General features: G+C 39.7%; 2 protein-coding genes across 8 annotated transcripts in view; one reads left to right on the top strand and one right to left on the bottom strand.

The window, feature by feature from the left end:
• Window positions 1-4419, top strand: part of PLCE1 (phospholipase C epsilon 1) — a 322989-nt gene extending 318570 nt beyond the window's left edge. For all 7 annotated transcript variants that reach the window (XM_040485901.1, XM_040485902.1, XM_040485904.1 and 4 more), the window contains one exon: window positions 3154-4419. The gene's annotated coding sequence lies outside the window, so the exon portion shown is untranslated. The remainder of the gene's footprint in view (window positions 1-3153) is intronic.
• Window positions 4420-6583: 2164 nt separating this feature from the next.
• The window catches only part of NOC3L (NOC3 like DNA replication regulator), a 30092-nt gene continuing 22577 nt past the window's right edge, over window positions 6584-14098 (bottom strand). Inside the window, exons 14-21 of the mRNA XM_040485909.1 lie at window positions 12510-12582; window positions 12361-12424; window positions 12153-12224; window positions 11404-11585; window positions 10768-10896; window positions 9751-9848; window positions 7226-7310; window positions 6584-6921 (exon numbers count right to left, since the gene is read on the bottom strand). Coding sequence (XP_040341843.1) covers window positions 6790-6921; window positions 7226-7310; window positions 9751-9848; window positions 10768-10896; window positions 11404-11585; window positions 12153-12224; window positions 12361-12424; window positions 12510-12582 — 835 coding nt within the window. The 3' untranslated portion in view covers window positions 6584-6789. The remainder of the gene's footprint in view (window positions 6922-7225; window positions 7311-9750; window positions 9849-10767; window positions 10897-11403; window positions 11586-12152; window positions 12225-12360; window positions 12425-12509; window positions 12583-14098) is intronic.

Below are 14098 nucleotides of genomic sequence, written 5' to 3' on the forward strand. Positions count from 1 at the left end.
AATTGAGGATTTCTGAACCGAAGCCTTCTTGACACATGATGTGAGGTCCATGCTGAGGACAAGCAAAATGGCAAGGGCTACCTACCAACCAATTCCTGATGAATGCAACAATGCAGCCCAGGAGATTGCCACTTTGCAAATGTCAGCAGTTGGGAAAAAAACATTGCTAAGCTTGCAATAACTGACTTAGAACAAGGGTCAGCAAACTTTGTCCATAAAGGGCCAGGTGGTAAACATTTTAGGCTTTATGGGCCATATGGTCTCTGTAGCAATTACTCAGCTCAGCTGTTACAGTGCAAAAGCAGCCATAGATGATCTATACGTGAATGAGCATGGCTGTATTCCAATGAAACTATTTACAGACACTGAAATCACAATTTCACATAATTTTCACATCACAAATAATCCTCTTTGGGGTTTTTTCCAATCAGTTAAAAATGTAAAAGCTATTCTTAGTTCAAGAGCCATACAAACACTGGCGGCAGGCTAGATCTGGCCCAGGGCCATAGTTTGCTGACCTGACTTAGAAAACTGGCAACAAGAGCCACAGAGGTCTGAAAACAAGCGAGGTTAGTCATACAGTTCATGGCGGACAATTGGAAGCTTTAGGGCATTGCGAGTGTAAATATGTCCTGTGAGATTCATCACAAAGTAATTTGATTTAGTTTCTATATTGTGCACCATAGTGGACTCTTCTTTACCATTTCTTTTTACATACAGAATGATGTTGGGTTTTTTTTTAAGTTTATTGCTTATGTATTATTCACCGATTATTCCACTTTTGGTTTTCACAAATTGAATTTAGAATGATGTACAAATTAGTATCTTCTGAGCTGTGACATCTTAACAAAAAATTTAACATTTCTTAAAGTAAAAGTAGACTGAGTTGGTGTTCAAATTTATTTATTTTGCAAGGTTTGTACTGACACTGTACTTATATATTTATTATACATCGCTTTCTTGATATTGCTTATAGATTTAGAAGTATTAGTGGTTCTAGCTCACTATTTGAAGACAAATCTCCTAAAAAAAAAAAAAAAAGTATGCTCTGAATACCTGACATGGGCCAGAATTTCATGCAAAAAAAAAGCTTCATTTTCATTTCTAATTGAAGAGCTATTGATCCAAGTCATAATTGCCACTCAAGGTAAATTATCTTTAAATTCTTACTGCATAAAACTATAACGTAAGTATAAAAGATTTTTACTCTCAGAATGAAGCAAAGTATGACTTTTAAAATGCAATGTGTGCCCCTCTGAAGCAAAATCCAAATTTTATCTTCCTGCTGATATTAAAATTTTTTCTTCAAATTATAAAACAAAGTCCTAACCTTTTGAGAAGTTCTTTTTGTGCCAATCGTAAAAATGAATAACACGGTCCCCAGTTCTTTGCATACTCTAAAATCAGAAGTGTTAAAAGTATACCACACAGGGGTGCCTTGGGTGGCTCAGTCAGTTCAGCATCTGCCTTTGGCTCAGGTCATGTTCTCACGGGTTGTGACTTGGAGCCCCACATTAGGCTCCGTGCTGACAGTGCAGAGCTTGTTTGGGATTCTCTCCCTCTCCCCTCTCTCTGCCCCTCCCCTACTTGCTCGCACTCTCTCTCTCTCTCTCTCTCTCAAAATAAATAAAAACAAAAAAAAAAAATCACACCATACAGCTTTCACATTATTGGAAGTTCGTACTCAAAGCCTTAATGCTAGAGCAGTGACCACTTGCTTGTCGACAGAATTCAGGCTATTCCAGTTTGATGGAGTTTGCACAGTGCTACAGGTTTCTTTTCAAATAATCTATAATAAATGCACAGTACTGCCCATTAAAAAAAAAAAAAATTCCAGAAACACGTCATCATGCTTCTATAAATCTGACATCTTTTCTTCTGGTTTGGCATACCGTGTATTGCAAACTGAATTACTGGCCTAACTGGCTAGAGTCAAATGAAAACCCATGCAGAGATGAGATGACTGGTCTCTCTAGGTTTTATCACTTGGCCTTGATTCTAAGCTCCAGTCCCACCTCACCCCCATCTTTAACATAGTTCATTTGGCTGCAGAACAGAATCAGCAACTTCCTGAGACTGAAGTGAGACCACGTCTCACAAGTGAATATATTGCCTGTACTGAACCCTACTTGATTGTTCAGTTCCTTTTGAGGTGAAAGCACATCCTCTATTTGATTCTTTGGGACTTCAGGAAGGACACATTGCTCAAAACGTAAAGCATCTATTCTATTACAACTAACCAAAACAACCTGGTGTTTGCTGAAAATACAAAATTTTTATTTTAGTTTATCTGAACCATAGAGTTATGATGGCATACCAAATGAAAGAAATTACCCTATTTAGAATGAATCAAAAATGGCCACCCAGACTGTACCATACTACTTCATACTTTCCATACTACTAAAAATCTGGGTAGCAAACTTTTATCAGTAAGTTGATATGGAAAGGAATCTAAATAGGAGCTCCTGGGTGGCTCGGTTAGTTAAGTGGCCAACTTTGGCTCAGGTCGTGATGTCGCAGTATCTCTCTTTGTGGGTTCGAGCCCCAGGTCAGGCTCTGTGCAGACAGCTCAGAGCCTGGAGCCTGCTTCGGATTCTGTGCCTCCCTCTCTCTGCCCCTACCCTGCTCGTGCGCGTATGCTCTCTCTCTCTCTCTCTCAACATAATAAACATTAAAAAGAAAAAAAAGAACCTATTTATGCAGGTTAGGTTTATTACAAAGTTTGGAGGAAAAGTATTTGAAGACGCTTCACTAAAAGCAGAGGAACATGAGTTGTGTTACTCTGTATGGTGATGCCAGCTTTACAGAATATACAGAGCTGATGAGAAAGGATTAGGTAAGAATCCAACTTGATCAGTGATGCTGAAAGAAATAGACTAACTTCCTCTCGGTCACCTGTTCATCTGCAATTGGTTGTTTTACAAAATAATAGAAGGTTACATGAGGTTGTTAAGGAAGCCAGGGTAAGTTTGAGGGCACATTTGTAGGAAGTAACAATACTATTTGGGCGGAAAGTGCCCTCTTGAGGGAACCTTCTTTTCATGTCATCCTTTGCAAGTAAGTTATTTATAAACTCTCCAGTTGGGGGTATATAGTTGCAGCTACAAGTGAGTTACAGTGCCTGTTTTTAATTAAAGTTACTTTCTTACAAAGGTCTCCCATCTCAATGGCTCCGGAAACACTGGAGGCTCTTTAATGAAGCGGGCCCCCTGCTGCCACACACCCACTCCTTCCTCAAACTACATCTTCCCCTTCCTCTGCTCTCCCTCCCTATCCAGTACCTCTGCAGATCTGTCCTCCTCTGCCTGGACAACCATAGGCCTTGCTTAATTCTGACAAGTAACAGAGATTGCATTCTGCCTGGAAAAAACTGAATTGACTTGCCCACACGATACTCCACAACTCGGCCACACCAAGAGAAGAGTAGGATCTTCCTGGCTGGTGTCGGATCTCCAACTAGGCGGAGTGGGAGGCAGTCCACAGCCTACGTGCTCTCCAGACGGCTGCCTCGGACCCCTCGCAGTTGCTTCTCTCACATGAGCGTCAAAGTGACAAGAGGTGAACACCTGGACCCTCCGGAAAGTTATTAGAAAACAAAGATTGCCTCTTACACCAAGTCCAGCACCTATGATATGGGGCACTGTCAACAATTTATGTGTTCTTGGCCATCTCTAAGTATCAACTTCCTGAAAGGAATCTTTGGCTGATGGCTAAGGATTTGGACATGGGATGACCTGAAATGAGTGTTTTTGAAATACTGACTCTCCATGATTACCAAGCTACTCATTCATATACATCTCTTAGATCCAAAATATACTATGCTCAAGCAGACCATCAAGCAGGTCTCTGAAACCTTTCCTAAGTCTCTGAACTTTGAAATAATTCACTCTGACACTGAATTGGGTAATGTTGCATTTTTTTTCATGTTGTGTGAATGATCTGACTTAACATGCAGGACCATGGAAGACTGAAGCTGTGTCTTACACTCGTTATTATCCCACTTCACTTTTAAGTGCTTAGCACAGTGCTAAGCACATAGTAGGTGCTCGATATTGGTCTAGTTAAAAATATATTAAGGCTGTAAGCTTGTTATAGCCTCAGGATATGTGTGTGTGTGTATGTTACTATGATATTTAGTTCTGAAAATGAAACTCGTCAACACAGGCCATGAAAGTTTATGCACAAGTAGATTTCATTCTCAAATTCATAAAGGGTATTCAAATACTAGATGTGTAATTTTATGGTCCCACTGTGATTCTCTGTATGTGTAACTACAAAGTTAAAAGCATAATACAAGTGTGAAATAGTTCATGAATTTCTACTTCAAAATTGATTTTTCACCTAAACTAGTTTCTCCTGCCAAAGTGAAATATAAATGTATTTGTATATGTTTGGAAAATAAATGATTTGTGACATGCATTGGTCATTTGCGCTCTGATGGGGAAAGACCATGTGGTCATCCAAACATCTATTCATAACGTTTCTGGACTCTGTTTTATATCTAAAATGTGGTTTAAAAGCAAATATTTATATATTAAATTGTACATTTTCATTAAATAATCAAGCCTACAAAAAAACTTTTTAAAATCACATAAGAATATGCTATATATATATAAACATACACACACACACACGCGCACGCACGCTGAAAGATAACATGCACTGTTGAGCAGATATCCCCCATTAAGCTGGAATAATAAAGGCAATTTCTATTTCATTTATTTCATGAGGGAAAAAAAGGGCTTTAAGCTCTAGAACAAAGGAACTGGCTTCTATAGTTTCAAAGACATAGAAGATCTATTTAATTGGGAATGCTGTACATTTTATTAAATTCTCACATCACAACAGGAAGCAGAAGGGTACCTGGCTGGCTCAGTCAGTAGAGCATACGGCTCTTGATCTCAGGTCCATGAGTTCAAGCCCCATGTTGGGTACAGAGATTGCTTAAATAGAGAGAGAGAAAGAAAAGAAAGAAAAGAAAAAAGAAAAGACAAGAAAAAAGAAAAAAAAAGAAGGAAAGAAAGAAAAGAAGAGAAAAGAAAGAAAGAAAAAGAAAGAAAGAAGGAAGGAACAAACAAACAGGGGCTCCTGGGTGGCTCAGTCAGTTAAGCATCTGACTCTTGATCTCAGCTCAGGTCATGATCTCATGGTTCATGAGACCAAGCCTCACGTCGGGGCTCTGCACTGACAGTGTGGAGCCTGCTTGGGATTCCCTCTCTCCCTCTCTCTCTGCCCCACCCCTCTCACTCTCTCTCTCAAAACAAATTAAGGAAAAAAAAAAAAAATAGGAAGCAGAAAAAAGCAGCTGTTTTATTTAATTATTCACAGTAAAGAATATTTATAACCTGGTTGTAATAAAAACTTATTTCAGAGGTCATTCCTAGAATATGACAGTATCTTAGGTAAAATATTGTTTAATTATATTCATAAAGAAGAGGATCGTATCTGTACAAAGGGAGAGGAGGGGCTGGAGGAGGGTAGGAAGAGGAGGAGAGGGTGGAAGAGGAAGAAAAGAAGAAGAAAAGCCCTTCAATAGGCACCATTTATCCTTAAACAGAGTCAAGTCTTAGACTTGGTTTTTCCACCCAGGAGTCCTTCCCCCATCACCCTCCAGAGCACATCAGAAAATGCAAAGAACTTTGAAGAAATTAGAGTCACATTCAAACTTTCATTGCAAGTAGCCATAATGAACACTCTCGTTCTTTTTTTAAAAGATCGAATTAGGGGCGCCTGGGTGGCGCAGTCGGTTAAGCATCCGACTTCAGCCAGGTCATGATCTCGCGGTCCATGAGTTCGAGCCCCGCGTTGGGCTCTGGGCTGATGGCTCAGAGCCTGGAGCCTGTTTCCGATTCTGTGTCTCCCTCTCTCTCTGCCCCTCCCCCGTTCATGCTCTGTCTCTCTCTGTCCCAAAAATAAATAAACGTTGAAAAAAAAAAATTAAAAAAAAAAAAAAAGATCGAATTAGATTACTTCTTGAAGTGTATCATCCAACAAGAGCCAATGAACTTGGTGTCCAATTTCAAACTATTTTCTCTTTTTCTCAAAAATCTTTATACAAATATACTCATTCAAATATAGAATTCTTATTTTCATCTACAGTGTTCCAAAAAATATATATTTACTTCATTAGAAAGCGTTTTGGTCAGGACGCCCAGGTGATTCAGTCAGATGAGTGTCTAACTCTTGATCATGATGAGATCATGATCAGGTCATGATCTCATAGGTCTGTGGGATTGAGAGCCCCACATTGGGCTCTGCACTGACAGCAGGGAGCCTGCTTAGGATTCTCTCTCTCCTCTCTCTGCCCTTCGCCTGCTCGCTCACACGCTCTCTCTCTCTCCCCCTCCCAAAATAAATAAATAAACATCAAAAGAAAAAAAAAAAAGTTTTGGTCATAAAGAGTAGCTGAATGGTATAAAGCAATCTCACGGTCTTGATTTTTCTGCACTCTATGCCCTCATTTTAATCTAGCAACTGTAATTCAATTAAGTTCACTTCAAAGATTTTTTTTTTTAACTATAACTTAAGATGTATATTAAGTTTTAAAAAGGCAACATCATTAAGAAACTTCCAAATATGGGGGTAGGGGGCTCTCAATTCTCCTTTCTTAATGACATTTTCAGAATCTGGGCAGAACCCTGTGCCATGCAAAGGGTAACTCTTCCACCTCTGTTAATTTTCTTAGGAAGCTTCCCTTATGTAAAGAGAATGTCCTAAATTAACAATATGTCTCTATGTGCATCTAAACAAACACAAATATGCAAGAAAGCCCGTGGACACTTCACTCTTCTACCTCCGCAGTGATGTTGTCGAATATCTGCTGAAATCCAGAGGCAAGTGAGTAGCGACTTCACTGCAATGTCTTTTGATTAGTTGATTTAAATCTTCATTCAAAAATGCATCCCCTTGTAAAACTTCATCCTGCAAAAATATTAAAAGTAACTCATATTAAAAGTTCTAAAAGCCAAGCTGTGAGCAAAATTAAAAATGGTGACACCTGACCCCAAGCCAACATGTGCCGGGTCTTGGACATCTCCTGTACTGAACAAAACGGTCTCAGGACTGTCTCCACAGAATCCCAGCCCCACAGATCCAGCCTACCATCAACTCCTAAACATGAGAGGAAAAAAAAGTACCTATAACACAAGCAAGTTGGAATCAGTTAATAAGAGACATCCTTAGTTTTTATTTCATCTTTTAAAAAAACATGAAAAGTATCACATACCTTCCTTTTGGAACTTGAAGACTGAACAGGAGGATTGAATGTCATTGCAGCCATGCTGTAAGTCTCAAAAAGTTCTGTAGCAGATCTATAATCACAGAAGAAACGTAAAGACATCACCATACCCGTGTAACTTGAAAATAATTAGACTGTACCCAAAGAGAAGCACGCATTATTCTAAACCCATATAGTGAGGGACAACCTAATTTTGCTCTTAAAACCAACAAACTCATGTAAAATAAACCCTAAATTCCCATGTAATGACAATGTTATCCAACTAAATCCACCTCCGAGAGGTCTGCTGTGCATTGAGAAATACAGGCTGGACAAAAGACAAGGCCGTGCAGAAGACCTCCAGCTCAATGTGATCAAATCCCAACTCAACCACAGTTATGTGAACAATATGCAACTAAGTCATGGGGGTCCAGAGAAGTGAAGCACAGTGTTACCCTCCATGGCTTTCAAACGGCTCAATCTTTCAGTTACTGGCCTAGATTAAATGTCCATACCCATGGCTGTCCACGAATGCTTAGTGATTTGGGGTTGGTTTACATTCTCTGAAGGAGATTGGGAAGGGCCTGCAACAGTCACATCCCAAGCTCCACCCTCCAGGGCAAGACCACCAGGAGTCTCCTTTCTCAAGCTTGTGGGATAAACCCACCCTTCATCTTCCTCCAGAGAAGGACATTTCTGGCACAAATGAGGCAAACGTTCAAAGTCTCTGACAAAAACATGCCATAAAAGGAACATGAATAAGAAAACTGACAAATAATTGTTTTCTCCTTTCTCTCCCTTTTAGAAAAGGCTGGGGGCACTTGGGTGGCTCCGTCAGTTGAGCATCCAACTTCAGCTCAGGTCATGATCCCAAGATGCATGAGTTGGAGCCTCACATCAGGCTCTCTGCTTGTCAGCAGAGCCTGCTTCGGACCCTCTGTCCATTCCCATCTCTCTGCCCCTACCCCATTCGTTCTCTCTCTTTCGAAATAAACTTTAAAAAAAATAAAAACTGGGGTGCCTCGGTGGCTTGGTGGGTTAAGCGTCCAACTTCTGCTCAGCTCATGATCTCGCAGACTGTGAATTCGAGCCCCACGTCAGGCTTGGTGCTGACAGCTCAGAGCCTGGAGCCTGCTTCCAATCCTGTGTCTGCCCCTCCCCAGCTCATGCTCGGTCTCTCTCTCTCTCAAAAACAAATAAACATTAAAAATAAAATTAAAAATAAAAAACAAGGCTGGAGGACAGGTGGGAAGTATGAGGGGAAAAAAAAAGCAAACGGCCACTTTATCATTTAATAAGACCAAAAGTTATCTTTAGTCTACCCAGAGGGAAAAGCATTCATGGAAAACTAGAGTTTATGTCTCATTTAGAAGGGAGGAAGCAGCTGATTTCTGCCATGTAAAAATACAGATCTATTTTGCCAAATCTCCCAGTACTTCAAGGAGCTGGAAATTTTATTTTTAGGTGAATTCCTCTAATATTTAAAATATAGCAAATAATTCCATTTTTGTTTAAACTGTGAAGAGGCCAGAACATCAGTCTGCTGACCTCCTGATCATGTCTGTGATCTCCAAATTAAAGAAACCAGTGGGCTGCAAATGAGAAAAATTTATAGCAAAATATTAATTCTGAGTGGTGGGTATATTACAAAGGTATCTTTTATGTCTTATTTTCTTATAACTCAAGTATTGCCTAATTTTGTAGGGAAAGAGGTAATATCTTTTTCCACTTTTCTGTACTTCCGAAATTTTTCAGAGTAAGAAGCTGGAAAAGCAACTTCTCCCGGCAGGACCCTATTCCCCATCTGGAGTGCACGACGAATGCTGGGAGTGGCGGCAGGTCACGACACACTACACAGAGATGACCGTGAGGTGCAAGAGAGAAACTGCCGTCCCGCTTGAGTGCCAGTGTCACAAAGCACTTCTTTTCTCTCATTTCTCCCTTTCTGGCCCTAGCAGGACCAGCCAGGAGGGGGCAGAAAGAAAAGGAATCTCTCTGTGGTTGGACTCGTGGATCTTCTCATAGAGCAAGTATGGCATTACCTATAATGTGCGTCAGGCATGTATTTTCACTATTTACCTGGATGTGCGAAACTTCTTTTTTTGAGAGAGAGAGAGAGAGAGAGAGAGAGAGAGAGAGAGAGGAGAGGGGCAGACGGAGAATGAGAATCTTAAGCAGGCTCCATGCTCAGTGCGGAGCCCGACATCATGACCCTGGGATCATGACCTGAGCTGAAGTCAAGAGTCAGACGCTCAACCAACTGAGCCACCCAGGCGCCCCATGTGAAACTTTTTAGAACCAAAAAAAATGTTAACTGATTACCAAAAACGAACTAACAAAAACATGCTAACAAAACCCACAGGCGACATGTTTTCTCCTTGGAACGATTCAGAAATATGAAGTGAGACCAAATTCCGATCAACTGGAACTTTGTATTTGAAAATCTATTACTTTATAGAGCAGACTTCTCATAAGAGAGAGCACTCGACTGCAATGTGTAGTCTGATAATAAGGCAGTGCTGACTACTAAATACCTCCGGCTCAACTCTGGTTTGAGCGCTTCCGAGCCTTCAGAAGGTGCTCCGGCGATCAGGTGAGCTGCAAATCTCTGCACAATGGGATGGTAATGTCTCTGAAGGGCAAGAACGACCACGTTTTGCACAGGTCAGTACTTTATATAAATTACAGCACTAGCTGCAGTGAAGGTTTTCCTTAATAAACACTATTTTTTAAATCATATATATATGTAATTCACAATAAGCACATCCCAACAGAAAAAATATTCTCTTTGCTCAGAGGACAACATAAATCTGTTTGATGACCAAGTTACCACTGACATACCTTAGTCTTGCTTTTACAGTATGAAAACAAAAAATCAAAAAGCAATTTCTCTTCTAGAGTGAAAAAAGTTCGTTTACAACAGGTTTCCTGAAACATTTTGCTCCAAGCCTCCTCCTATATGCATCTGCACCATGAGATCACAACACAGTGTGGCCCTCTTGAAACTGGGGTGATGTCAGAGTCTCCTCAGGTCGGACCCAATATAGACCTTCCATTCTGAATAGTGTTGGGGAAAGACTGCAGTAAACCTTCTAAACCACACCCCCAAACTGTCATTTTCTGCTTCCTTAGAAAATGTACCTCAACATCTTAAAGAATAGTAAGAGCAAAGCGAAATGTAGACTATTAAAACAGGAATCCTAGGGGCGCCTGGGTGGCTCAGTCGGTTAAGTGGCCGACTTCAGCTAGGTCATGATCTCGTGGTCCGTGAGTTCGAGCCCCTCATCAGGCTCTATGCTGACAACTCAGAGCCTGGAGCCTGCTTCAGATTCTGTGTCTCCCTCTCTCTCTCTGCTCATCCCCTGCTTGCGCACTCTCTCGCATGCGTGCTCTCTCTCAAAAATAAACATTAAAAAAAATTTAAAAAAATTAAAAAACAGAAATTCTACAAAAGGCCATGCCAGAACAAAATATACAGAGGACTCTGGCAATAGTAACTACTTGGGGAAACACTGAAAAACACTGATCACATGAAAAAAGGCCATTCTTACCCGGAGTGCATGCAATTCCCAAAGAGCCGTGTTCTGGGCGTTACAGTACTCAGGTTCATCCAGTTCAGGAAGGAAAACCCCACTTCCCTGAGATTCATTGTCAAGCAACAAATCTGTTTTTGGGAAAGTCTGCAAAAATGTCACATAAAAAGAACTAATGAAATTAGTCTTAGTAAAGAATGTTATTGGGGTTCTGTACTTTTCTCTGTATTGAAATTTATTTTGATTTTATGCTTATAGAAGAGCTATAAGAACATGTAGTTTACAGCTACATTTGTACGGACACAAAAATGTGTCCATCAACAGTGTTTAAAGAAAATACGCAGAACAATAATGTACACTATAAAAAAGCTGTGTTTTCTGTGTGCATGTGGAGTGTTTATATATGAATGAAAGTGTCTGCTGGAAGGACCCACCAAATGGTAAAAGTAAGTTATCTCTGAAGAGTATCAACAGGGGTGAGAATGCTTTCCTTTTGTAATTTTATGTACTTCTTTTCTCGCTGGATTTTGCCATTTTGCTGTTATTACAGTAGTACAGTAGTAATGTAAATGGGGAGAAAGATGCAAACAAGACAGCACTGTTGTTGCACACAGCAAAGCTTAGCTCTACTCATTTGTCTGCATGGCTACTTACATGCATTAATATTCTGTTAGTTGCTAAAATGCCAATGCTTGAATTTGGAAGAACATGAAGAGCGAGGGTACAAAGACGCTTGATGAAGGCAAGGGCTCTCTGCTGAGAAACTTGCTTTCTGCGCTTAGTTAGCATGACGTCAAGGCACTGGAGTACAATCTCGACACCTTCGTTGGTAGCACCTACGACAGCAGATACACCCGTCAGGCCTGTTCCCGCTGCTTTTTCATTGCAAAACTTCACTGCACTCCAGAAAAACCCAAGATGAACTGTCATCACCTGTCCCAAATCGTTTCCCTAACTAACGAAGTAGGGCCAGACTGCTCAGGAAATGCGGTGGTTGTACCACATCTCCAGTCAATTCCAGACGCTCTCTCCAACTTCTACATAAGGTTAAACACAGATGTGTGACACCAGCAGGCCACCATTTTATATGCCAATTTTGATTTTTCATTTCTCATGGACTATAATACCAGTCACAATATATTCTTAAAAGGTAAGTATTTATTAAAAACACAATATATAGGGACATCTGGGTGGCTCAGTCAGTTAAGTGTCTGGCTCTTGATTTCGGCTCAGGTCATGATATCACAGTTCATGAGTTCCAGCCCCACGTTGGGCTCTGTGCTGACCACGCAGAGCCTGCTTGGGATTCTCTCTCTGCCCCTCCTCTGCTCTCTCTTTCAAAATAAATAAATAAACTTAAAAAAGATTAAGAAAAAAACCACACAATATATAAATGTACATACCTGCATGTAACTTGAACAGTGTTTTATATAGATGTGTATAGAATTTCATTGGATCAATATTCAGAACGTCACCTTTGAAATTATAACAAGCAACAATTAGGTATTTTATAGCCTCCAAAGGATTAATATTCAGAATGGCACCTTTGAAATTATAACAAACAACAACTAGGTATGTTACAGCCTCCCAAAGTAAAGAAAATTATCTTACCTTGACCAGAAAGAATATGAAAAGCAGTCTGGACACAGTGAAGGCTTTCTTGATAGCTCAGGTCCTTGGAAAAAAGGGAGAAAGGGGACATTAAGAATAATAATTACCATTTATATCTTAAAAAGTAATTCATTAACAGAGTTACTTACACCAGATTCAATGAGAGTATGCAGTACTACTAATAAATCATCAAAAAACTCGACATTTATAAGGTGAGCAAACCTAAAATCAAACAGAGTTTAGTTAATGGGTGACCTAAAAAGAGAAATAAAACAGCCAGGAATTAAATTTGACTTTAAAACCATATTTTTAATATTCCTTATTTCAACGTTAGTCACAATGGAGACAGTGGTGATTATTGATGTTTTTCATTAACTCAAATTGGTCTTTTTGACAACACCCAGCATAAAACAGATGAGGCACTAAACAAACTGAAAATATTTCAGAAATACTTCTGCCCTATGAAACAAGAACAAACAACTACCCAAGGAAAGTACTCCATGCTGTTCTAACTCATAAAAGGGCCAGGAGCATCAGGTTCTAGGAAAATGGGGAGCGGGAAAAGGGAAAGAAATCTGTTATTTATAGGAATATGGATCCTACGAAAACTTCAAAAAACAAAATGAGAGAATACCGGGTCTAGTATCTAGTTCAGGCTCTGCAATTAATTACTTATTCAATCCTAGGTAAGTCACTTACAGTCCTGGAACTCTATTTCTAGAAATAACTGAAATCACTCAATAGAATAATAGAGGAAGAATCATCTGATCTACTAAATGTGAGAGCACTCTATTTCTAGAAATAACTGAAATCACTCAATAGAATAATAGAGGAAGAATCATCTGATCTACTAAATGTGAGAGCACTCTGTACACTATAAAATACTAGGCACTAAAGTACTTAAAAGTCAAGATATCTCTTCAGTATTAGTGCAAGAGCCTTTGACATTATATAAATCTTAGAAGTGATACATTCCCTCTGTGCTAGTACAATCTTTTTTGGGAAGCAACTGGGCAATATTTATCAAAATTTAAAATGAGCAGACCCTTTGACCTGGCAATATATGCACATGAGGGCATGAAGGTATTTCCAATGCAGCATAGGGGACTGGTCAAATAAACGTATTATTGATTAATAAGATGAAGTATTATAAATGTAAAGAAAAAAAAAAGTTGGATATAGTCATGCCAACATGGACAGATACCCAGAGTAACCACTTTATCAAAAAAGAAAAGTTATGAAACATTACATATAGTATCATTCCATCTGTGTGACAGAAAACAGACCAACACACACACACACACACACACACACACACACACACACACACACACAGGGATATATATGTAGGAATATATATACAGGGAAAATATATACAGGGATATAGGGAACTTGTAATTTTTTTTTTAAGTTCATTAACTTGAGAGAGAGAAAGCATGAGAGAGGGAGGGGCAGAGAGAGGAGAGAAAGCCAAGAATCCCAAGCACGCTCCGCACTGCCAGCATAAAGCCTGATGCAGGGCTCAAACTCACAAACCATGAGATATGCCAAAGTCAGACCTTCAACCGAATGAGCCACCCAGGTGACCCTGTATTTTTAATTTTATATTCTTCTGCATCATTTGAATTTTTAAAAAAATTTTTAAGTGTTTATTTATTTTTGAGGAGAGAGAGACCCAGAGCGTGAGCGGGGAAGGGGCAGAGAGAGGAAGACGCAGATTCCGAAGCAGGCTCCAGGC

The sequence above is a fragment of the Herpailurus yagouaroundi genome, unplaced genomic scaffold, assembly GCF_014898765.1.
Source record: "Herpailurus yagouaroundi ecotype Mexico unplaced genomic scaffold, PumYag 163, whole genome shotgun sequence".
Classification (NCBI taxonomy): Eukaryota; Metazoa; Chordata; class Mammalia; order Carnivora; family Felidae; genus Herpailurus; species Herpailurus yagouaroundi.